The 24547-nt window shown below is 37.3% G+C and overlaps 1 protein-coding gene across 1 annotated transcript in view; it reads left to right on the top strand.

Annotated features, from left to right (window-relative positions):
- Window positions 1–21074, top strand: part of LOC117434516 (otogelin-like) — a 57234-nt gene extending 36160 nt beyond the window's left edge. The window contains exons 33-56 of the mRNA XM_059002779.1: window positions 753–1031; window positions 3185–3296; window positions 4683–4762; window positions 5272–8864; window positions 9135–9312; window positions 9847–9992; window positions 10384–10473; window positions 11106–11292; window positions 11438–11658; window positions 12032–12170; window positions 12273–12461; window positions 12803–13012; window positions 13207–13311; window positions 13639–13743; window positions 14064–14165; window positions 14381–14479; window positions 14561–14601; window positions 14692–14767; window positions 15169–15347; window positions 15618–15722; window positions 16324–16443; window positions 16724–16769; window positions 19111–19190; window positions 19628–21074. Coding sequence (XP_058858762.1) covers window positions 753–1031; window positions 3185–3296; window positions 4683–4762; window positions 5272–8864; window positions 9135–9312; window positions 9847–9992; window positions 10384–10473; window positions 11106–11292; window positions 11438–11658; window positions 12032–12170; window positions 12273–12461; window positions 12803–13012; window positions 13207–13311; window positions 13639–13743; window positions 14064–14165; window positions 14381–14479; window positions 14561–14601; window positions 14692–14767; window positions 15169–15347; window positions 15618–15722; window positions 16324–16443; window positions 16724–16769; window positions 19111–19190; window positions 19628–19828 — 6683 coding nt within the window. The 3' untranslated portion in view covers window positions 19829–21074. The remainder of the gene's footprint in view (window positions 1–752; window positions 1032–3184; window positions 3297–4682; window positions 4763–5271; window positions 8865–9134; window positions 9313–9846; window positions 9993–10383; window positions 10474–11105; window positions 11293–11437; window positions 11659–12031; window positions 12171–12272; window positions 12462–12802; window positions 13013–13206; window positions 13312–13638; window positions 13744–14063; window positions 14166–14380; window positions 14480–14560; window positions 14602–14691; window positions 14768–15168; window positions 15348–15617; window positions 15723–16323; window positions 16444–16723; window positions 16770–19110; window positions 19191–19627) is intronic.
- Window positions 21075–24547: the final 3473 nt, after the last annotated feature.

The raw sequence follows: 24547 nt of genomic DNA, 5'->3' as shown, positions 1-24547 counted from the left end.
TTACATGGTAGTAGGAGCAGGTGTTCCCCACTATGAAAGTAACACATGTATCAGGTTATGTGGCGTTTTGCGAAGTCTGAGATATAATGTGTACAAACAGCTGATCTCAAATTAACATTTGCTTCTAAAAAGCTGCAATTAGCACAGATATAATGCAAGTCAGACTGTAGACTATCAATACTGTTGGGCGCATGGCCCATGTGTTTGTTGTTAATGTCTGTCTGTAGCAATGCTCTGCTGACACATTTAAAATACAAAGTGAATGAAAGGACAGGAAATCAACAGCATTTACATAGATCAAATAGTTTATGTGTACCGATTTCATCTTAAGAAGGCAACTGTTCAGGTTTTAACACAGGGAAAACTCAAAAAGAGAGAAAAAAAAGTTGCTGCCAATATGTCCCAATAATGTGTAATCTGGCCATTGTCTAACAACGTGCAGGGCCTATCTATCAGAAATATATACATGATGATTGATATTCTACCTCTGAATACGTATTCCTCTGTAAATCATGTATAACAGGTGCCCCTACCTATATACAGTATTACAGGACAGTAGTAATCTATTTTCTACTTTCAAGGTAGCTGTTTCTGATCTGTAGTATACAATTAGGGTGCTGCATTACATAAACGTTGTATTACTTTCTAACTGAATCTCACTTTCAACTATAACACCATTTAAAAAAAAACAAAAAAAAACACTTGCCAATAGAGACGTTTTTGCTTTTTAAATATATATATTTTTTTCTCAGATACAACCCTAGTTTCATTAGAGTCTGCGGAAAGGCCAAATTATTTCCTGCATTTGGGACCCAGTGGATACCTCTGTTTGACCAAGTGGGAAGAGAGTGACCAATTTCAAGAGGCGTCTACGTTTATTATTCATAAGGACACTTGGCTTGCAGGCTATGATTCCTTTGAGTCTTACATGAAACCTGGCTTCTTTGTTCACTACATGTTGTCTTCCATTCATCTAATGAAATATAACCACTCTGGAGGCTTCAGGCAGGCAACCCTTTTTAAACTTGAAGGTCAGTAAAATAATTTGCAGTTTTTATTTTTCTTGTCATGGGTGAGATGGGTTAGGGTTAGGGTTAGGGTTAGATGTCATTGTGAAAACTGACGTTGTAAAAGAAAAAGAAAAAAAAAAACAGCCAGACTTTCAAAACAATCATCATGCCCACTACAACAACATTATGAATATCCAAAAGTTTGCAGATGGTGTTATGTTTGAAATGATAAGGAACATGCAACAACCTTATAAAGAAAGTAAAGAGGAAAAGGAGTCTATGGTCCATTTGTTAATATTTTGAAAGGGAAGACAGCTTCAAGGACAATGAGGATCTAAATATTGTATTTGAAAAGTAACAGCATCTTACAGTGGGTCCTTTGACATTTAAGACATAGAACAAGGACTGCATTGAGACAGTCACCCACTGGTATATGTTTCATAGTCTTCTGTTAACAAAACAATCAATACATGTGTTAATGGCTGCATTGTGAGTCTGCTTAAGTTTTGAATTGCATTGTAAAGGCAGACCAATGCAGCTGTTGCCTGGCACACTCCAACTCCACAGAAATGACAGGTTTTGTCAATGCCAAATGCCTGTTGTCCACCAGCAAATGTCTTTAATCAGGGGGATGTTGAGATCTTGAGAGGCAGCATACATGGACTGCAGCTAAGTCTTGGATGTTAAAAAAAAAATAAAGTCAAGCCCCTCTTCTAAAAAGGCACTAGGAAAAATTTGGTCTGTTCTTCAATCTTGAGGGAAGGAGTAAGGGGTAGCGGCCTAAAACCGAGTTGCAATCCTCAGTGGTGATGCATTAACACAAACTGGTATGCCGTTTAAAATGTAAAGACCTCGCTCTCCAACTCCTTATGCCAAAAATCTGATCTATGCCAATGGAAAACTAAAACAATTTACCTCAGCAAGAAGGATCAGATCAAATGATCGTGAGGCATTTCATTAATCACCACATCCGAGGGCTCAGATTTCTGAGATGTATAAGCAAAGCAACATGGGACTCAAACCTTTCCCCAACACACTTCTGCAGGCCTGGCCTGCTGAGGCAGGGTAATTACACAGTCTAAAAATACAGCAGCATTTGTTTTAGTTAATGGAAAAGTTACACCAGCTCCAGAGTGCAGAGGTAAAAGCAGATTGGGTTTCCTGCTGACTGCTGTAAATGCCTGGCATATTAGATCAGAGAAGGTCCATTGGGGGATCAGCAATCCCAGAGGACAGAGAGGATGAGTATTCAGGGCAGAATAATAGGGAATCTTCTGACAGCCCCAACTCTTACAGCTATTAGTCTGATTGTCCTGTTTTGATTAATTTAACAGCGCTTGATGTTTGTGAAACTGTTTTTCTTGTAAGGGTTTGTTGTCCTGTGTTTAAATACACAATCAAAGCTTAGAGAATGTTTACAAAACAATTTTCATTAACTTGATTATAAAATGATACAAATGTTTCAACTAGAAATCTTTCTTCAAAGTCTTTTGAATTAAATTTGTGTTATATATTACATTTTTAGTACCAATTTTATTTCTAATTAAGTGATATACTACACACAAAATGTTCTTTAATTTGCTGTAAATGTGGTAAAAGCAGTCATTATGGTTGGCTGATGTTTAAAAATATATAAAACATCACAATGTATAGATATAATGGGACAATTTATTTTGAAAGAAAAATAAAACTTACAAAACTAGTAACAACTTGGAAAGTTAATGGACAGAAAGCTGTGACAGTTGTTTGGTACTAGTTATGTAACATTAACAGTTCAATTGTTCTTTCAGAATTATCCTTTTTGTGGAAATTCAGTGACAATCCTGTTTTAAATTGTAGAGACCAAGCAGACGGTTGGTCTCTACAGTTGAAACAAGTATTAAAATACTCTTTGGAACAGTAGAGGGCAGTGTATGCAATTTACATTACAGCTTTGTATATTTATTCTATACTTTATTTGTTTTGCAACTCTTTTATGCACCTGACATTATCTAGAAGTGTCTGCACTGAAATAAAGTTGCTTTGTGGGCTTGCAGAAGTAGAATTATTTCTAGAACCTTTCGTACGCTCTTCCTATGCATCTGCTTCTGGCACAGCCGCTGCCAACAGGGATTCTACAGCAATTCTCCTGTATATTATCAGTAAAATGCAGTTAACATGTATGCTTTTTCTAGAAGCTGAATTCCCATCCCATTCGACCTGTCAGTGGAGATATGATGCCTGTGTGAGTGCATGCTTCAAAACTTGTAGCGACCCTGCAGGAGAGGCCTGTAACACAATACCAAAGTATGTGGGAACGTATGTACACATGTGGGGAAATCATTTTTATGAATTCTCAATTTCAATGAACGTGAAAAGATATATTTTTCATCCTCATCAAAAATCCTACATTTATTCTTTAGAATATTTTAGTAAAGTACTGGTAACTATAGAAAAAAAGAAAAACAAGTCTGTAAATTCAGTTTTGTTATAAGTGTTGATAGCCAGTTTGTTTTGACCTGTTACTAATAGCTCTGCTACCGTACATGTACAGTATGTACATGTGGCAAAGTGGCTTGCAGTGTGCAGGTGCAGCAGTGATACGGTGATCAATGAAAAGGCAGACAAGAAGAATTCAAAGTGCAAGGAGGTTTAATTATAACCCAGGTCTTGCGACCGTAAATAATAAATCCCAGGCAATACACAGCAATGTGTATTGCACTGTTCTAAATAAAGGGTTTGCAGTCCCAAATAATAAACACAGTCAGTATTACACACACACAGTACAAACACGGTCACCAGTCCTGGGTGCGTGCTGTACTGCTCGTGGTGCATGTACAATAAGTCATGATATAGGGGCAGTGCTGTTCCGGATTCGTGCTGGCCCTCTGGAACGTTTTAGCCATCTACTAATAACAAGAAACAATTAGAGACAAAACAAACAAACACTCACGATATGATTTCACAACGAGTTCACAAACACAGGTCCTTCCGGTTTGTTTCTTAACCAAAACGAAGGAACAGATTACGTTGCGTTGTTCCCTTTTTGTACCGTCACACACGACCCCTTGGTAAACGATTGCAGACGCTCCTCCACTCCGCGGCTGCTACATCGTTTCCCTTCCGAGTCGATGAGTTAGTGCACCGAAGCTCCACCCCCTTTCTAGATGACTGACTTCCTTTTAACCCTGGGAATGAATTGTCAGGCCAACCAGTCCAGGGTACTCTGTTCCCGTTACTTAGCGCCCTCACAGGTCAGAAGGGAGATTTACCACCAAGAATCATTCTGTTTCTGTCACAGTGCACAATAGCTTGCAGCATACATATGGTTTCTATATGTTTTCTTTTATTGAGATTTATGTACAGCAGCTGTTTCTATGAAAGCTTGTAACTTAGATTAACTTGTACACACCTTCATAATAGCAAACACCTTTTTAGTTTACTTCTCTACATTTATTAGTATAATAACCATTAGTATTAAGCACCAGTTAGTTATTCAAAGTCGTATGTGCTTTTTAACCTGTGATTTCAGAGGGCAATAGTTTTGTTGATTGTTAACCTCTGCGTGACATCAAAGGGCAATAGTTCTTCAACTATTGATCTGCTAGAGTGACTTTTTTTGGTCAAGTGACTAGGTATGAGTTGAAATCTAAGGGTTTAATAAGAATCAATAAATAGTGTTTCCTCTTTCAGAGTGGAAGGATGTATGCCACAATGCCCACACAACATGGTGCTGGATGAAGTAACACAAAGATGCGTCTATCTCGAGGACTGTAAGTGATCAGATTCATATTTTATGTTAGAATATCTTTAAAAATTCAAATTTTTTTTATTTGAATTAGCTGAAGAAAATGTATCATAAGTAACATATTATAGTAAAGAAATCTCAAATGAAAAATAAACCTGGTACCCTATCAAATTACCTTAAAAACAAAGGAGATAAACTTTTTGGGCTGACATTATTTATAAAATTGAATAAAAAAAATTTGCAGGGTGAAAGATTATCATGATATTAATACAGTAAAAACTACACTTTGCACGTGCTCTTCGGCGTATTCGTTGAGCCCAGTGTATATTACATCATCACTGTAAAATATCAAGTTTCTTAGAAGTTGAAATATTCATTCCAACATCTGTTTAATTAGGCTTTAAGCAATAATCTTAAATGCCAAAGCACGGGTGCTAGGATTTTACTTCTGCCACAAGTAATGCATTTAGCTTTTTTTTTTTTTTTTTTTAAATAACTGTACTTATCTAACAGTTGTTTTATTATTTATCCCAGGCATTAAGCCAGCAGTTGCTGTTGAGCCAATTACTCCCCAAAGCACAGTATCAACACCTGGAGCTGTCACTTCACCCTCTGTTAACGCTACTGTTTCACTGGGTTCAACCCTATCCACCACTGCAGCACAAACCACAACAGAAACACAACGCACATCCCCAACACCCACTTCATCAACAGAAGCCTCTACCGTGATGACCATCTCACCCAAACCATTAGGTCCTACCATTCAGACCACGCTGGGCAATGATACAACAGAATCACTTTTTACGACTATCACAACACGGGCGCCTAATGTCACCAAACCCGAAGGAGCGGTTACTTCACCAGCAGTATCCAACTTGACGTCGGTTACTGAGTCATTAGCGACAACTGCAAAAACACCTGCGACTTCAACTAGCATCCCGATTAGCACAAGTGAGCTTCAGACTACACCAAGTTCTCCATACACCACAAGAACAACCACAGAAAGCACAACTGTGTCTTCTGCAGCTGGTGCATTTTTGCAGACCACGACTACTAAACCACCAGACACCTTCAAAGTGACAACTATTTCTGTAGTGCCAGAAACTGAGTTGCTTCCTACAGTGGACTGGACATCAAGTGCCATAGAATTGCCATCCAAAGACACCACAGTACTGACAAGCACATCCCCCCGACCTCTCGAGGAGACAGAAAAGACAACAGTGTCTACAGCTGAAGTGACTCGTTTACCTGCTTATACAACTACCAGTAAAAGGCCAACAAAACAACCAGGGACTTCAAGAGTTACAGAAACATCTTCTGCAACAGTGGCCCCTACAACAGTGTATATAGATACCAGTACAAAGGTGGCGGATAAAACTGTTTCTCCACTGACTACTAAACCCCTGACTTCTGAAAGTACAGTATACTCTTCTCCAGTTAAAACTGTAAAAACATCTGCGTATACCACAACAGAAACCAAATCTCCTCTTACTACTGAAGCAATAACTTCAAAAAGCCCTGGTTATTCTCCTCCAGTTGAGACTGGAAAAACAACACTTACAACTGTAGAAACTACACCTCAACTTCCTACTGAACTGACAACTTCAATAATACCTGTTTATTCCCCTCCAGTTGAGACTGGAAAAACAACACTTACAAGTGCAGAAACTACACCTCAACTTCCTACTGAAATGACAACTTCAAAAAGCCCTGGTTATTCTCCTCCAGTTGAGACTGGAAGAACAACACTTACAACTGTAGAAACTACACCTCAACTTCCTACTGAACTGACAACTTCAAAAAGCCCTGGTTATTCCCCTCCAGTTGAGACTGGAAAAACAACACTTACAACTGTTGCTAAACCTCAACTTCCTACTGAACTGACAACTTCAAAAAGCCCTGGTTATTCTCCTCCAGTTGAGACTAGAAAAACTACATATGCTACCATGAAAACCAAACCCCCACTTTTTACAGAATCAACAACTTCAAAAAGTACTGCATATGTCTCTCCCCTTGAAACTGTAAAAACAACAGCACAAGAAATTAAGACACCACTAACTACTAAACCAGTAACTTCAGAAAGTACGATATATGTATCTCCATTTGAAACGGAAGAAACGACAGCATCTACGACACATCTAACTGTGTCTGAATCTTTGGCTGCTTCTACAGTGTCTGCAGGACCAACAGTGTCATTAGGAACAACTGCATACCCTTCAGCATACACGCAGACTACTGTAGGACATATGACTGAGAAAACCATTTCATCATTCCCTACTAAACTTACAACCACAACAAAAACGACTGCATATCCGAAAACAGAAAGGGTCAAAACAACCTCTGCTTCAGCTGTACCTTTAGCTTTCACAGAGACAGGCAGAACCACACCAGAGGTACCTCCAATGACAGTTGCTTCAACTGAGACATCATCATCTACTCATCAAGTAGGTGTGGAAACCACCAAAACCACCACTTCTGAGTCAACTAAAGAGACTACAGCAGAAACAGTTGCATCAACGTCTGCTGAATTGACAAAAACAACCCTAACGACATTGCACACAGTGGATAAAGTGGACACAAATATCACAACATTAGGGACCACCACACTGTATCCATTCCTAACTGAACTCTCTAAAATTACCTTAGAACCTACTAAATCTGAGACAACAGTACCCGTAATGCCATATTCAATGGCTTCTGAGAAGGTCTGGACAACAATAACCCCCATTACATCTAGTGATGTATCAAAATCAGTAACAAGCTCCACCACCCCAACATATCCAAGCTCAACAGAACATACTACTGAGACTACAACAATGGGTTATATATTCTCCACAAAGCCTGTTACGCACCAGAGTACCACACCTCTACTAACCTCTGAAGAGTTTGTTTCCACCGTGGCTACTGTATCATCATTACCACAGTTAACTACCTCCAAGACAACATCTCTCTACCAAACTCTCCCAGATGGAACTTCAATAATAACAGGATATCCAACAGAAAAGACAAGTACAGCTGAGCACTCAGCCAAGCCAGCCACCCCATATCCAGATACAGCTGCAGAAACAGTGCAAAGCAGCTCTATAACTAGCCACACTTCCTCAACAACTTTAGTAGAATCATCTACCACCAGTTTGCAGACTGTTACTTCACAAACTACGTTTGCCTCCGAACCAACAACTACAGCAACCACCAGATCTGTATTTTCTACCATAAAAAGTGCATCTTCTGAATCGCAGGCAGCAACACCAGCTGTAACTTTGAGAACAGCGGGTACTTCACAGGTGACTCCTGAAACAGTAGGCACTGTTACAACCACATCCCCAACACCAAAACCCACTTTGGGTACAACACTTCATACGACCACACTGTCCACTTCATCTACAGAAACACCAAAAGAAAAATGGACAACTACAGGCAAAACCCCCACTGAAGAGGTAACTGTATCAACAACGACAGTACCTCTTTCTACTGCTACCACTTTACTAATCTACTCTCCAGTCACACCAAGTGCTGTCACAACTGCAGCTACCACTGCATCCATACGGACAGAAAAGCAGACAACCCAAGCAGTCACTCCATCCAAACCAGTCACGACAGCAAGCGTGACTGCCGTGCTTAATGCCACAGTACTAACTACAACTGGTAAAGAAACAACAACATCCATTATAACTGCAGCCCAGACCTCCACTACGTCTACATATAAAACAACTCCTCTACCAGAAACCAGTACTGGTCAAACAACAAAACAGCCGGCTTCTACACTAGAATCAACTGCTGCAACTACTCATGTTACTCCAAACGCTACCACAGCTGCAGAGAGTCTGAGGACCACTTCTTCTGAATACTGGATAACAACATCTAAAGAAGCTGTTAGCAATATAACTGTATCTGTTCTTAGTACTGTTTCACCAACTTCATCTCCACCAGCAACAACAGCTGAAACAGAGAGTTCTTCTGTATCAGGGCCATCTGTATCCACCTCCTATACAAATGCAATGGAGTACTGGTCCACTCAGACAACAACACCCCTACTCAGCAGCAATGAAACATTGACACCATTATCACCTCAGTCAACAAGTGCTCATACAACAACTACTTTAGTTACATCACCCAAGATGTGCACTGTAAGTAATTTATGTTGACACAAGATAATATACAGTACTCCAATGTAAAAATGCATAGTTAAATACAGGCTACAATGGTGTGTTTGTGAATTCAGTACAAACGTAGAACTGCTGTACATACTGTAGGAAGTGAGAGTTATAAAGTTGGTCCATTTATACTGTGTTTTGCGGTAGTTTTTGGGTAGAATGTAAGTGAAATACAGTCGGTTAGGAAGCAGGAGTGTCAAAGGGGCAGTTATAGCTTTGTTATTTTTTTTTTTTTTTTTACAGCCTCAATATTCTGAGATTATTGATGAATGCACAAAATATGTCTGCATGAACGGACAACTGATGCTGTTCAATAAATCCCAGAATTGTCCCTACAATGCAACGCCTCCTAATTGTGGTCTCCTGGGATTCGCTATACTGGTGAACGGTGACAAGTGCTGTCCACAGTGGGATTGCCCTTGTAAGTTCTGAAACCTGCCTGTGGAGTGTTCAGTGTTACATGTAACTGATACTTTAGATCTTTTTTTTTTAAGTTAGCAAAAATAGTTGGATTTTACAGGTGCAGATATAAATGTCTTTTGTTTTATACTGAGATTTGATAGCATTACAAAACATAGAAAAAATACAGTAATGAAAATATAGTACTAAAATATGCCAGTCAAAAGAAAAAAAGAAAAGGTTAAAGCTGTGAATTAAGTACAAGGGTTAGTATGAACAAACTTTGATTTGACTACATTTCTACAACACAATCTGTAAATTATGAACCATACCAATGTTACACGAACAGCCTAATTTTATTTACAGGTTTTCTAAGTGCTTTGCTTCCTAATAGAAATAAGTAAAGCACATTTAATCGGGCAGTGGTACTGTAGTACAGTTTTAGATCAGACTAAGCAAGATTTTGAGTTTTATTTAAATACAATGCAACATTTTCCCATTCTAAAATGTGATTTTGTGGATTTTATTTTGTTCTTTTATCAATGTATTTCCCCAGGTCGCTGCTCTGTTTTTCCAGATTTAAACATTATTACCTTTGATGGTAATAGTGTGGCCATTTATAAAGTGGCTTCCTATATTGTAACTCAGCTGCCAAACGAAACCGTAAGCATTCAAGTTCAAGAGTGCCAAAGCTCAGACACGGTACGTTTTTCTGTTTTTAAACTTTTTTAATTCTTAACTTCACATGAAGCATTGCTTCACGTTTGTAAAAGTCCATCATAGGTGGATGGATGTGCTAGAATTTATTTTAAAACCATTGGATTTACAGTTATACTTTTCCAATAGAATGTTTTTAATATGTAGTTGGTTTTGTTAACTTACATTTTTTTTTTAAATCAACTTATTTATATGAATAAAGATATTTAATATTTGTTGGTACATAATTGATCATATGATGGGTTAAATCCTTCAGAAAACAGCATTGAATCGTTTTTTAAATGAAACGTCTTTATTTGTTTAAAGATGTCCAAGTTTCACAAAAAGAACACTCCTTTAATTCTGATATTTTCTTTTTTTTTATGTTGCATCACAGCTTCTATGGAATTTCACTAACCTGTGCCTGGTAGCTCTCAATATTACACACAAAGCACATCAAGTGCTGATTGATCGTCTACAGAGAAGAGTAAGTCTGTTTGATTACTGTACTCTACTTCATTTCATACAATATACACAAAATATAGTAGACCCTGATATTGATGTGACACAGCGACCTGAAATAAATACAAGCCACCATTGCACACAGGTTTGTAACAGGTGGCTTGTATTAAGATCGCTGTACTGTTGTAATTATTCTTACTTAAAAATACATACTATTGGCTGTAAAATTCAAGCAGATTTTCACTCTGCTCGAGGTCAGAACAACAGGAAATCACAATATCAGGGGTGATATCAGTTTCTATCACCCCTTATAAGAGTTTACCACACTATTTTCCCATACTTTTCCCACCGTGTATCCTGGTTTACCATATGCTTTACCATACTGCACTAGTCTTTACAATGCTTACCTATGCTTTACCATGCTTTCATGATGTATTACACGTTGCTAGGCTTTTATTATAGTAAATAGAGCACCCTATACCAAGAGGATACAACAAAATATGAATTTATTTGGCAGTTTCAGAAAGTTGATATTATTCAGGATTCTGTATATTATTATATTGTGAAAGCCTTTTATTGAGATTTGAAGGAATAAACAAACAATAACATGCAATTATAATATAATATTTTATTCTCCCCACCCACCAAAAAAAAAAGTTGTATGTGAACTCAAGGTATGCGCGGCCACGCTTTAAGAAAAATGGATTTGAAATCTTGGACACTGGTAACATGTATTTAATTAAGACCCCAGCTGGACTCAAGATCCAGTGGTTTCACAGCACAGGAATGATGGTTATTGAGACAGACAGTCCCAGCCACAAGCTCACCACAATGGGATTGTGCGGTATGTAGTACTGGATAAACTGTTATTAACTGCAGCCAACAAATATCATCTATTATATATAATGTTTTTTAAACGAGCTGACAAGTCGTGGATGCATGCTTGTACAGTATATTATATTTGCTTTTGGTATTCCAACTTTCTGCAGGTTGCTGTGATGGAGACCCAACTAATGACCTCACATTGTTCAATGGGACAACTGTGAGTGAAAGTGAGGACCCAACAGTATTTATTGACAGCTGGCAAGTGCCAAACACAACAAGCTTCATGGGACAGAACCGCCGCCGGGAAGTGAACTGCTCCACCAGCGACTGCTCGGAATGCTTAAGCATGCTCAGCAACCAAACCTTCAGCAGCTGCCATGCTTTTGTATGTTCACCCTTTGAAACACTGCTTTGACCTTGTAGTTATCCACATCTACCTTGCCTTTTATGTACTAGGGGATTCAAGCCGAAACAGCTTCCATCTGTGGCACACGTTCTGTAAAGATTTAATTTAGCCTGTTTACTGTACCTATTTAATGTGCATAAATTGTGTGTATGTTTGGCAGTAGCAAGGATGCATGTATAGGAAGGAGATTATGCCTTATACACTAAAAATGAGTTTCCTGCCTTCTCAAATCACTGGTGTTATTCATAAATGTACCAATGTGGGCCAATGTTCTCTCTGTGGAATATCAGACCAAATCTATGATTTGAAAAGAGTTACTTGTTACTGACGGGGTCTCATTTTGGTTTATTAGGTCCCACCCAAAATGTTTTGTGAAGTGTGGGTTCGGGATGCAGAGTATGTGAAGAGCCCCTGCACAGCACTGGCTGCGTATGTGGCTGCCTGTCACAAGTTCAGTGTCTGCATAGAATGGAGGAGTCCTGACTATTGTTGTAAGTAATTATTTAAAACAAAATCTATTGCAGTGACTAGTAAGTTATTGAACGATCAAATGTTCCAAATTTCAGTTTACCTTTTTTTCTTCTTTCTCTTAGCGTTCATGTGCCCTCCAGAGTTAAGATACCAGGCCTGTTTGCCAGCATGCAATGCCAAGACTTGCCCAAACCATGAGTCTGATTCGGATCTAGAGGAATGCTCAGGACTAACTGAGGGCTGTGTTTGTCCAGAGGGAACACTCCTCCATCGCCCATACTCTGCTCTCTGTATTCCCAGTGAGAAGTGTGGTATGTGTTTACAGTAAAGGCCATAAACTGTTTTCTTGTTTAATAAGCATAAATCACCATACTCATAGAGAACTCGTATCATTTTACAAACGGTCAAATTTCCAGACTAGAAAAAGCAAGGGAAATTCGCGAAATTCACGCTACAGAATTCAGCTGATTCTCCATGTAAACTGGTAACAAGAAACTCCAAAAATCCGACCAAGATTCTTCATCCAAACAGTCTATACAGCAAATCGTGCATCGAAAGAAAACATGGGTGATCAAACATATAAACACATTTCAAAAGTGTGGTAGACCGTAGAAAATCTGTCGCATGTAACCTTAGATCTCCATGATTACAGCTTGTACCGACAGCTTTGGGACTCCTCACGCGTCAGGAGAGGTCTGGAAGGCCTCAAAGGATGGCTGCTGCATGTACAAATGTGACAATGACTCCATCATCCCAGTGGAGCATAACTGCACCAAGGTCCCGGAGCCTGTGTGTAGCAAGGCTGGAGAAGTGACTGTTAGTCTGGCTGATGACAAAAGCTGCTGTCCTCAGAAAGCTTGTGGTATGTACTATAGAGCCATCATCTATCTGATCTGAGAGAGTATGAACTCCCTGGCATTTATATCATGTGTTTATGCCACTAGCTACAGTAGCACTGTTCTAATGCATTACTTTAATAAAAGTCAATTGTATTTAGCAACATGGGTTAATAAGTAGTAAATTGCTTTTTTTATTTAATCATTTATTTTTGTCTAGTTTGCAATCAGACGCTATGCGACCAGTATGCTCCAGAGTGTAAATATGGTGAAAAACTGGTTTCCTACTACAGAGACTACTCCTGTTGTCCAGATTATATATGTGGTAAGCATAGTTTTATCTGATAAAATATATAAATACAGTACTGTTAATACTTAATAATTCCTCTCTAAAGATGTATGAATCCTAAAACTTTGATGATCCTCAGATTCAGTCTGGGACATATAGTTCTTCCCTCAGGGTCCATAGTTTCCCACTATCAGCCTCCTCTCCAGTCCATATTTACTATATACAGTATACATTTTAAGATGACAGGCAACTTCAACACTACATGAAAAAAGTATTTGGCTATTTTCATAGATTTTTTCTGGAATGAGAACTTTACATTTTTACTGACCTTGAACGTTTCTGTGTTCATACGTGTTTATTTAGAGTGTGACCCAGACAGGTGTGAGTCTGACATTCCAACATGCAGAGATGACCAGACCTTGATTGCCACCCGGACTGAGGGGAGCTGCTGCATGGCTTACATCTGCAGTAAGTTCTAATGTCACCGGACACAGGCCTTAAACAGCACCAGTAACTACGAGAAAACAGTATTCCAGCCTATTTCTGACCATCCAATTGAAAGTCGAGTTTGTATAAATCATATATATTATTATATATTTGTACATATGTAATACAGTGGTTATCTGTATTTTATAGACATGTACATGGGTATAGTGTGAATGTTTCCTATACAGTAAAACAGTGGTTATAGTGTATGTATTTTATAGACACGTACAGTACCACATATGTCGGTATGGTGTGAATATGTTTCTGATTTAAAGTATTTGTTCTGTTGAATTTGTACACAGTGTGTGGGTCCTGCTCGGACACTATTCCTACCTGCCAGGAGGGAGAGGTCTTCACAGTCGATGCAAACAGCACAGACAGGTGCTGCCCTCCTTACCACTGTGGTGAGTTTGAATCCAGTGCAACAAGCACAGCTGACTGCATGTGAAACAAGACAGAGTCTTGTACCATAAAATCAACACCTGTGTATGTTTCACATTCTATATAAGCTGCATTGACTTAAGCTGCGCCCGTCACGTCTATCATTTTAAAAAGTATACTTCAGCAAAGTGAATTGAAAATTGAAATCCCATGCTTGTACTGTCTGTATGTTTTTCAGTTTGTGAAACATATCGCTGTACAGAGTACACATGTCCTTTGGGGATGTCTGTGGTGACAGTATGGAGTCCTGATCTATGCTGCCCGTTGAACACATGCGGTAAAATCATTATAAGAACTTTGTTTCTGTTTATTATTATTGCTTTTTGTACAAACTTACAATTTATTTTTCATTTTCCAGAATGTGCCTGTGACACAATCCCTAAACCACAATGTAAACTGGTATGCAGACTTTACAAAATGCATGTTTAAAACATTTTTCTTTCTGTGTTTTTTGTTGTTGGTAATTTAATGTACTCTTTGTTTCAAAAGGGAGAAATGCTTCAAATTGACAATGAGTTCCTCACAGACCCTGAAAACCAATGTGACTGTTCCAAATACAAGTGTGGTAAGTTGGATACTGAGGCATTATATTCAAGTAAGAAATCAAGGACTTGCATTGTAAGTACAGTAAATAAATGGAAATGCAGCTGTTTAGTAAACAAAGAGCCTGGTTTCCAAAATATGTTTTTGAATCAGGTGAAAATATTAGTAATACTAAAAAAATACTTTTTCAATGTCTTCAATGGTAAAATGAGTTTTAGGCCATCAGGTGAGTATTTTATAGCTATGTATGGATTATGTTGGTAATGAAAAAAAATAGGTCTTGAGATATTGTTTTTGTGTTTTTTATTAAAATTAATTTAATGCATTTGTATCTTTAAGATTGTGTTTTTGTTATATAGCTTCATCAGGTGAAAACTCTAGGTTAGCAGCAGTTACCTGGCTAATTCTGCAACTCTTGTTCAGTGAAAGAGCCGGTGTGTGTGGATGGGGAGTGGGGAGTCATGCGACCAGGGCAGACACTTGTTGAGCACACTGCTGAGGGTATCTGCTATACTACACAATGCACCTCCCATACTGATCCAGTAACCAGCTTCTACAAGGTCCAAGTCAGCAAGACTAACTGCACAGCTCAGTGCGAACCAGTAAGTCCACTTTATATACAACTGAGTTCAGTAATAAAACAAACGTTAGACAATAACTTTCTTTTGACCTGCACAGGTAATCCTGTTATACAGTATATTTAAAGACAATTACAAGGTCCACAGTATTTCAACAATATTTTAACCTGACCTGGAAAGGAACTCTTGATGTTTCCTTAGTAAATATTAATTGAATCACTGTGTTTTCTCCAGTGTTGGATTCCAGCTTTTCAGAGAAAATAACACAAACTCTTTTTTTTTTTTTTTTAATAGAACCAAGTTTACAAACCTCCTGACGACCTAACGGCATGCTGTGGAGTTTGCAGAAATACATCTTGCATTTACCAAATGGATAACGGAAGCATTGCTCTGTATAAGGTTTGAAAGAATAACATTACTCAAAGTTTGCATGAAGTAATCTGAACTCTCTCCAGAGGGTCGTGCCACACTTTAATCAGGTGTAGAAGGACATTTCAGAAACTCTCCATTGAACCACAGCACAGTGTAGATTTCTTTTCAGATATACAGATTCATTCATAAATGTATCAACACTAGAAACATTTTATATCTTGTAGGAAATTTACTTAGCTAAAAATGTCATTCTACACCTAACTAAATGGAGTAGAATGATCCAGGGCAGGAATGTTGCAATAGTGCTGCACATATTCAACTGCAGAAAATTGGAAGATTCAGTTTAATTTTTAAACATAAATTGTGTTTGTTAATTTAACTAAATTGTTTTTTAATCTTAAAATGTGGTGATAATAGTAACAAAAAAAAAGAAACTTTGACTACATTGAGAAGAAGAGATGTTCACTAGTATTACAAGTATTTGTGAGTTTTTCTTGCATTATTAAAAATACTTCTACTATTTTTTAAATTTCCAGTGCAGGACATTTCCATTTTAGCATTACACTGTACTATAAACATGTTCATTTAAATACCAGTTAATACACAGTTTTCTATCCCCTTTTCTCAGCCCGGTATGACATGGATGTCCAACTGTAAGACATACGAGTGCACAGATACAACATCAGGACCCACCCTCATCAGCTATTCTATTAGCTGCCCACCATTTAACGAAACAGAATGCATGAAGGTCAGTATGAATCCTCTACCATCAATGAATCCCTTTCTGTACTCCACAAGTAATGAAGATCGTAAAAAAGGGGTCCTCAATATGCAAACACAATGAAATGCCTGTTGGAAGAGTGTATTGCCAAAAATGATCAGGTTATTAAAATGCATTCCCCTTAATAATGTTATGTTAATACATTTAGAGGTGGTATTCCCATTTAATATACAGTGTTACACAGATGTAATTCACTGTTTAGTCTGGTGCTATACTTGAAGCAGTAATCCTTACCATCTCATCCTAGATTGGAGGAACAGTTATAAGCTACATGGACGGCTGCTGTAAAACCTGTGAGTACATTACGAAAAAAAAGACGCTGTTTCATTCCCATCAGCTATTTAGTTGACATGTAGTGATGCACACATGTAGCACTGTAATTGCTTGCTGCACATTTCAGTGTGTTACAAAATGTTTTGTATTTCTAAATGCACCTTTGTGCAACATCACTGGCTTAGAGCAAGAACAATGTAACTTAACAGAATCATAACCAATCAGATCTATGTTTTATGCAATTTCGTACTTATGTTCTTGACTCAGAAAATTACATTGTCCTGCACTGTAATTCCCGACACACCAATTGGAAAAAGCAGAGAACCCGTTTCTAAGAAACAGTCTTGTTTAGTCACTCTCTATTAAAATTAAAATGACCAGGATAATTCTGGTGATACTGTCTCGTTTAGAAACAAAAATTGATCCAAATGTGTTCTTTGTTTAGTTTTAATACATTTTGCAAGAAAGGAAATTAGGCTATTCAATATTGTCCCATGCAGTTATTATAATTGTGCTCTTCTTTTTCTAATATTTTTAATGTTAAATGCTGCATTTTGTGTGAAACTGCAATCTGATCAACATGTAACAATCTCACCAGGTACTGGAATATCCCTGTTTCCATTCCCTGTTAGCCCATTGCCTCCTACAGTTAGCTCTACCTGTGACAAAGGTACCAGTTACTGGAAATCAGTGACTAAAAGGCTAGCCATCACCATTGTTGATTTCCAACAATGTACTTCCCTAAAAGAAGATTCAAAACTCCAAAACATTAAACCATTTTTTTTTTTCTCTCCCAAACTGAGGACATATAAGATACCGCTGACTGTCTTTCCATTGTGCACTGTCTGGGCAGTGCATTGTTGTTTGCCAACAATGTACTGTTGGTAGTGGCCAGTTAGAAAGCCTCTAGTTTTACTGCATGTTTTAGTTAATATATCTGTGCATCTGAAAGTGTGCTAGAAAACATTAGTAGGCTATCTGCTGTAACACTTCGGGTGATGTGGCATGTTTTATTATATACTGTAAAACAGATTAGTCTATTGCAAAAGCAATTACTATGGAATAATTACTATTTTATACTAAGTTTGAATACACTGAAAACAAACCTTATTTTCTTCACCGTTTTCAAAAACAACACATACACTTATCAAATTCTATCACAAAAACATGAATACAAATAATGGAATATATGCCAGATTACCCAAACGTTTACAGTAGTATCTAACATTTACCATTTTGTTAGTAAACACTTGAATTGCTTTTATCTGATGCTTTTAGAAACGTATTATTTTATTTAAAATATTTTGATTTTTTGTTATTGTTAAAATGGGTATTTTGGTTTGGGTTTCATAATTATTTTCCAGACATCATTGTCCAAATCCTTTGGAACAATTTTCCATTGACTTTCCGTCTCACTGTTAGATTAGTATTCTGAACAAACTGATATACACTAATCACAGTTAAAAGGACATTTATAAATGTGTGTTCTGGCTCATTTACTATATGAAGAATAATCAGAGTATACGCTGTAGCTAAAGCTATTGTTATTTTGTTAGAGAATTGAGTTTATGTGGTTAGAAGTTCTTCAAACCAGTAAGGAAAAAAATGTAGAGATATTAATAATGAAGCAGTCAAACTCTGTGGAGATGATAATATGCACAGTTAGAATTATACAAAGATTTTGGACACCATGTAAAGTTTAATACTGGCATTCCATTTATTACTGATTTAATAACTACTGCTATATGCCTGCTCTGCATATTTTGGGCAACATTAAATTCAAACTATAAGGGGTGGCATTCAAGGGAATTCACCAAAATATGACTTTGAAGATTAATTAAATCAGTTAATTGAGACCCTTTTCATTTATGGGTATATATCTAAATTCACTGGGATTCATTGGTTGTAAAAACAGAACTTCTTGTTGTTAGTGGTACAGAAACTAAGCATTGATGTTTGCTTATTAGTTCAATTGTGTGCAATGTGGTGAGGCTGGGCAGATGTGTATCATACAAAACAGGAACGTATCTACACTAACATGGTATAGTCAGAGGGAGCGGGGGAATTGTATATTACACTGGTCTGCCTAACCAAATTAACATTAGTGTTGTAATAAAAAAAAGCAGAGTAGGCAGGCTGCAAATGCAACAGAGAATGATGGCGCATGCACGTAAAGAGATATTAAACATAGGAAATTAAGTATTATAAAAGTAACATACCCTTTTTCCCTTTGTTGCATACTGCACAATGATATTAACATAGTGTTTAGCACTTAACAACAACAGTTCATATTCAATTAATGGTATGCAACACTATTTTTAAACAAGGAATTGATATCTTCCAATACTTCTGTTACTTCAGGTAAAGAAGATGGGAAGTCTTGCCAGAAGGTGACAGTCCGAATGACTATCCGGAAAAACGACTGTAGAAGTAACAGACCTGTAAGTTCATATTCCAGTCTGGGGTGATTTTTTCTTTATGGAGTTTTGAATACAGTATACATATTGATACTGCAACTCCGGTATAATTGTTTCATTATCTACCAAGTGTTGAACAAATGTATGTGTATGAAAAATAATCTTTTCGTGGTATAGGTAGCACAATGATGATGCAAATGTGCATTACTATTTATAAAAGCAAATCTGAAAGGTTAAAAGCAGTATGTTGAGGGTGTATGCAGGGAACAGTCAAAAGGATTGATTTGGTCTGTTCACATCAGACTAAAAATACTAAGAAAACAAGTAACATAGTACCCAATGCAATATTGCTACATTAATGCTGAAGATTCCCCCAAAAAATATTGACAGTAAAAGTCATACCAGAGTGTTTTGTTTCTTGCTCTCTTGCTAATTCTGAAAATCTCTGTGCTTTGTTACAGGTTAATATAGTCTCTTGTGATGGAAAATGCCCCTCCGCCAGCATATATAACTACAACATTAACACCTATGCCAGATTTTGCAAGTGTTGCAGAGAAATTGGGCTGCAAAGACGCTCTGTCCAACTTTACTGTAATGGAAATTCTACCTGGGTCTACTACTCTATTCAGGAGCCGACAGACTGTTCATGTCAGTGGTCCTAGTAACAGGCTAACCAGTTATCCAGCAACAGGCAATGCAATACTCCACAAACCTCAAGTGGCTTCCAGTCATGGTAGATCGGGAGAGAGGGAGAGAATCCACACACTACAAAGAGCAATAACTGTGCATTTAAAATAGGTTTTGCACAACATACAGGAAAAAACACCATCTAGGGCTGGATCGGTATTTTGATTATTGACTAACCAGAGAAGTATATTTTTAAAACAAAAACAAAATGTGAAAAGCTATTTTGAAATATTATTTATATATTAAAATATCCCTCCTAATTAGAAATGTAGCCCTGGGCACCATCCAGACAACAGCCATTCTAAAAAAAATATTATTCAACTTTCTTTACAGATGAGGAAACCAACAGTTGTGTTTACAAGTACAAATTACAACAGTGGTTTTAGCAGTGTAATTTTCTGTAAGCTACTAAATCTTAGACAGTAGAAATGAGTTCTTGGAGACTGTAATGTTAGTCAGTAATCTGTGCCCATGCACAGTCCGTAGCACTTATCCTTAAACCAGGCTGCGTTGTTGCAAAACCCCAAGCTGATACAAATTGCTTTTGTAACAGATGGAGGAAGCAGCTTTTAGCAGTTTGGAGTTTTGCAAGAAGAAGTCCAGAAAACTAGCAACACATTACAGGCAGTCACGTACACTGACCACAAGAGAGCGTGTGCAGAGTGGTATCACACCCTGCTTTTTTTATACCGCTATTAAAGCAGATCTGCAAAGTAAGCTCATAAGTGTTGGGACTTTAGTCTTCCCAGAACGGACATCCGAGAACTGGAATCAACAAGATAGAACATGATGCAATTACATAGGATACGCATTGTAAATGCTAACATGAAGGCACTTGTTTGTTTTAATTGTATAGTTTTATACATATGGAACTTGATCAAATGAAAATACTGACTTCAGCCAACCCTAGATTTGCCAAATTGCCCTTAAAGCTCTTAGATGCCACAGTACAGTCCTATTAGGCTAGACAAAGGTATGTACGCTTGTAAGTATGCAGTAAGATGCAGTCCTATGATATTTATTTTCACATTCATCAAACAGCTTCTGGGCATACGTTATTGACTTAATTAAACCAAGCCAATATGTTGTGTGTTATATTTTGTATTTAAATGAGTTCCCTTCTATTGCCTATGATTCTGTCAAACAGTATTTTTTTTTAATTATTCAACTTTTCAATGTTTTCCTGTAGCAATAAAACATTTACCCATGTTAGTCAACTGACACCCTCTGTGCAAAATCAATACCAGTTCAATACTGTATATTAAATGCTTTACACAACTAGATTTAAGATATATTTTGAGCACTTTATTAATGTATTCCTTTGCATTCAGAATATATCAGGCTTCTTGTAGTCATATATTAGGTTACAAAAGTCTATACATTTTAGTTCATATATCTTTCATTTTTTAAATAAACCAGAAAAGCTTGAAAGCATTTAACTTGATTTTGAAAAAAATAATCAGGGCAGTCCTTCTACAAATCTGCCAGTGTGTTCACAATAACAGACAAATATGCAGAACATCAAAGAATGTACCTGTTGCATGGGATACCAGTTGGAAAATATGTGTAAGAAATCCTAATTATTTATTATTTATTTAGCAGATGCCTTTATCCAAGGCGACTTACAGAGACTAGGGTGTGTGAACTATGCATCAGCTGCAGAGTCACTTACAACTACGTCTCACCCGAAAGACGGAGCACAAGGAGGTAAAGTGACTTGCTCAAGGTCACACTGTGCTTCTCTTTTTTTACTAGTAAATATACAACCTGTTATCTTTAGGACACTAAACCTTAATAGACTTGTTCACTGGTTTATCTCGTATGCATGAAAGGGAACATAAACATCCAATCATTTTACAATCTGGTTATGAAGAATCTAATGTGTATCACTCAAGTATATATACTTTTTCAATAAATATCGACTTAGAAAATGAGTGTTTTCTTATGCAAGGGCAGTGAAACACATTACTAATTTGCACTGAGGTGACAGTTCTGTTGTACAGGTGTCCCTCTGGCATGGGGAAGTGTGATGAACCTTGCTGTTTTTCAATGTATAAATATAAGGGGAGCTGAGTGTAGGGACTCTGCCAGCCTGGAATTGGAATTGAAAAATGTTCCTACAGATGCAGAAACAATGAAAATGAACTACAGTATTTTATTTAGTGTCTGCAAACCCAGTTCCAGGTAATTTGTAACATGCAGTGTGGGTTTTTATTATAGACTTCTTTAGTTGAACACCATGCTGACTGAAGATAGAGTAAGTAGAATATGTGGTAAGAAATATGTATACAAAGTTTAATCACAATTAAATGAGCAATAGATGGATGCCCAAACTTGGTCTTTAAAGTCTCTTAAATAACTTATCTTAGCAATTATATACACTACAAAAACAATGCAATGACGGAAAGATCAAAATATTTGCTTCCAGTACAAATTTGCACTCATTTCAAAAACAAATGTAACGCCAGCAGTGTACAATTAAGTTAAAATATTTTTTTCCTCCTTGGAAGACAACAAAGGCGCACACAGAACACAAATTGGGACTGTCTCCAGCTATAATAGATTTAATCTGTAAAGGAAAAGTCTAAACTTTTTGTATCTTTGATTTTCCTCTGAAGAAAAAACAGACACAATCACTTATTAGAACCACTGTTTAGGGAATTCCTGATTGCTGTTTTATTAAGTGAATCTGGCCATTTTCTAGGGGATGGTGACTGCTCTGGGACAAGAATACTGATAGATAGAACCCAGCCTGACCACGATTTGACAAGCATGCTTAATGCACTAAATCACAAACAATTCCTTTTTGAAAGCTACTGATATCCTGCCCCTTACTGTCAGTTCAAAGCATCTCATATCCAGGAGCTGCCTGCACCACACCTGTGCTTGGGTAACAAATAATTAATTTCTAGAGGTACCAGCCTTTGTCCTTGGTGACTAGTTTTCAGATGGTAAGAGGTTCTCATTAGTAGAGGCTTTCATCTAACTTCTAGAGGCATGAGGCATGGAGCAGTGGATAGTATCTCACCATTCACAGCAAAAGAAGAATAAAACCATCTGGGATCTGTACAGTACAGTAGCTGTGTCTCTCCTTTCTCATTCACCATTTAAATTAAACTTGCTTACATGTATAAAACAGATTAAATAGCAAGTCTTTGTTAATGTCCATAGGGCCATACATTGGATATTGGTGAAAATTGTGGTGAGGCTGACGAGGAGTACAAATGTTCATGTAATAGATACAGAAATGCCTTTGAGATCAAATTGTGGAAGACACTACAGTAAAAATGGGGGGTTTGAGAAATATAAAATTGGGTAAATGAGCATTTTATCATTTTATTTGGCTTGAATTAGGAGGGGAAAAAACTAATAACGTGGCCTAATATTAACCCCATTACATTACAGAGTTTATTTTTAATTTGTATTATATGTGCGTGTGTTTTATATTTAATATGCACATATTCAAATACTCAATATCAAGTATTACTAGCATGTTGGTGTACATAACTTTATCCATTCATAACTATTGATCATTTAAAAAATGGTTACATTGATTCAAATAATGTTTTCCCCATGACAGATAGGCTACCTTACTTCTGTATTTACCATCTAAACAAATAAATAAAACAAAAACAAACTTAGTAATACATCTGGATGAGAGTCTTTATCTGTGTTTTTCTATATGTGCTTGGTTTGTTTGCTTTATCAATGTCAAAATGTGGATCTAAATCAGCAGGTTTCACAGACCCAGATTAGGGATAATCTGGGAAGGTAACATTAGGTAGTTTAAGATTAGTGCTAAATCAGGGTCTATGAAACCAGATTATTTAGATAAACACCACTAATAAACCTGGTATTAATTTTAAATACCTGAAGTAATATTTGAATAGATGGTGTGTACGGATGCATTTTTTATTATTTGTGTTTGCCAGAGTTATCGGTCTGTTTTGTCTGAGTGGGATTTGAGAAGAAAATAGTGCCAATGAATTCCAGCTGTACCCAGTTTTGAAAGCATTGCTCTGTGAAAACAGACAAGCTAATGCATTGATCCTTTGAAAGCCTGGTTTAACTGGGAGATTAGGTTATAGGAAGGGTATTGCACTTAAATCACATTTACACACACTGCCCTCTGCTGGATTGGTTTGGTATCAACATAGCATACATTTTAGCAGTAAAGGGGGGTGAGCCGGGGGAAACGCAGCGTACTGGACAAAACCGACTAAATCATTTACTGCACATTAATGTCCCACCATAAAATAATTTGGACCTTGTAGTATACAATTTAATGTATGAAATATTTCCGGTAGTGCCTTCATTTCTCGTTCTCACAGCTGTCTCTATTGAATTGAATGTTATGAAGTGTTTAGGTTTCCTTGATAAACGGAAGCAGCATGTACCTTTGAAATGGGTCTATCACGGCCCCTAATAGGACACATGTCCGTGCTAGATGGGACAGGGGTGAGGTCTACCGAGAACAGCACTCTGTAAATCAGATCTTACAGCTGTAATGCAAGACGGCTCGAGCACATGCCGTGCGCAGCAGAATGTGTGGTATGCCTTGATGGAATCAAGTCTACTGAAGATTTAGATTTAAAGAGCCAGACACCTACATTGCATCCCTTCATCGCTTGCAAGATTATATGTTACAGAATGGGAGTGCGTTTCTATCACTAGACAATCTGAGGATACTGTAT

This window comes from Acipenser ruthenus, chromosome 28 (genome assembly GCF_902713425.1).
Source record: "Acipenser ruthenus chromosome 28, fAciRut3.2 maternal haplotype, whole genome shotgun sequence".
Classification (NCBI taxonomy): Eukaryota; Metazoa; Chordata; class Actinopteri; order Acipenseriformes; family Acipenseridae; genus Acipenser; species Acipenser ruthenus.
This window is presented reverse-complemented; position numbering and strand designations above follow the sequence as displayed.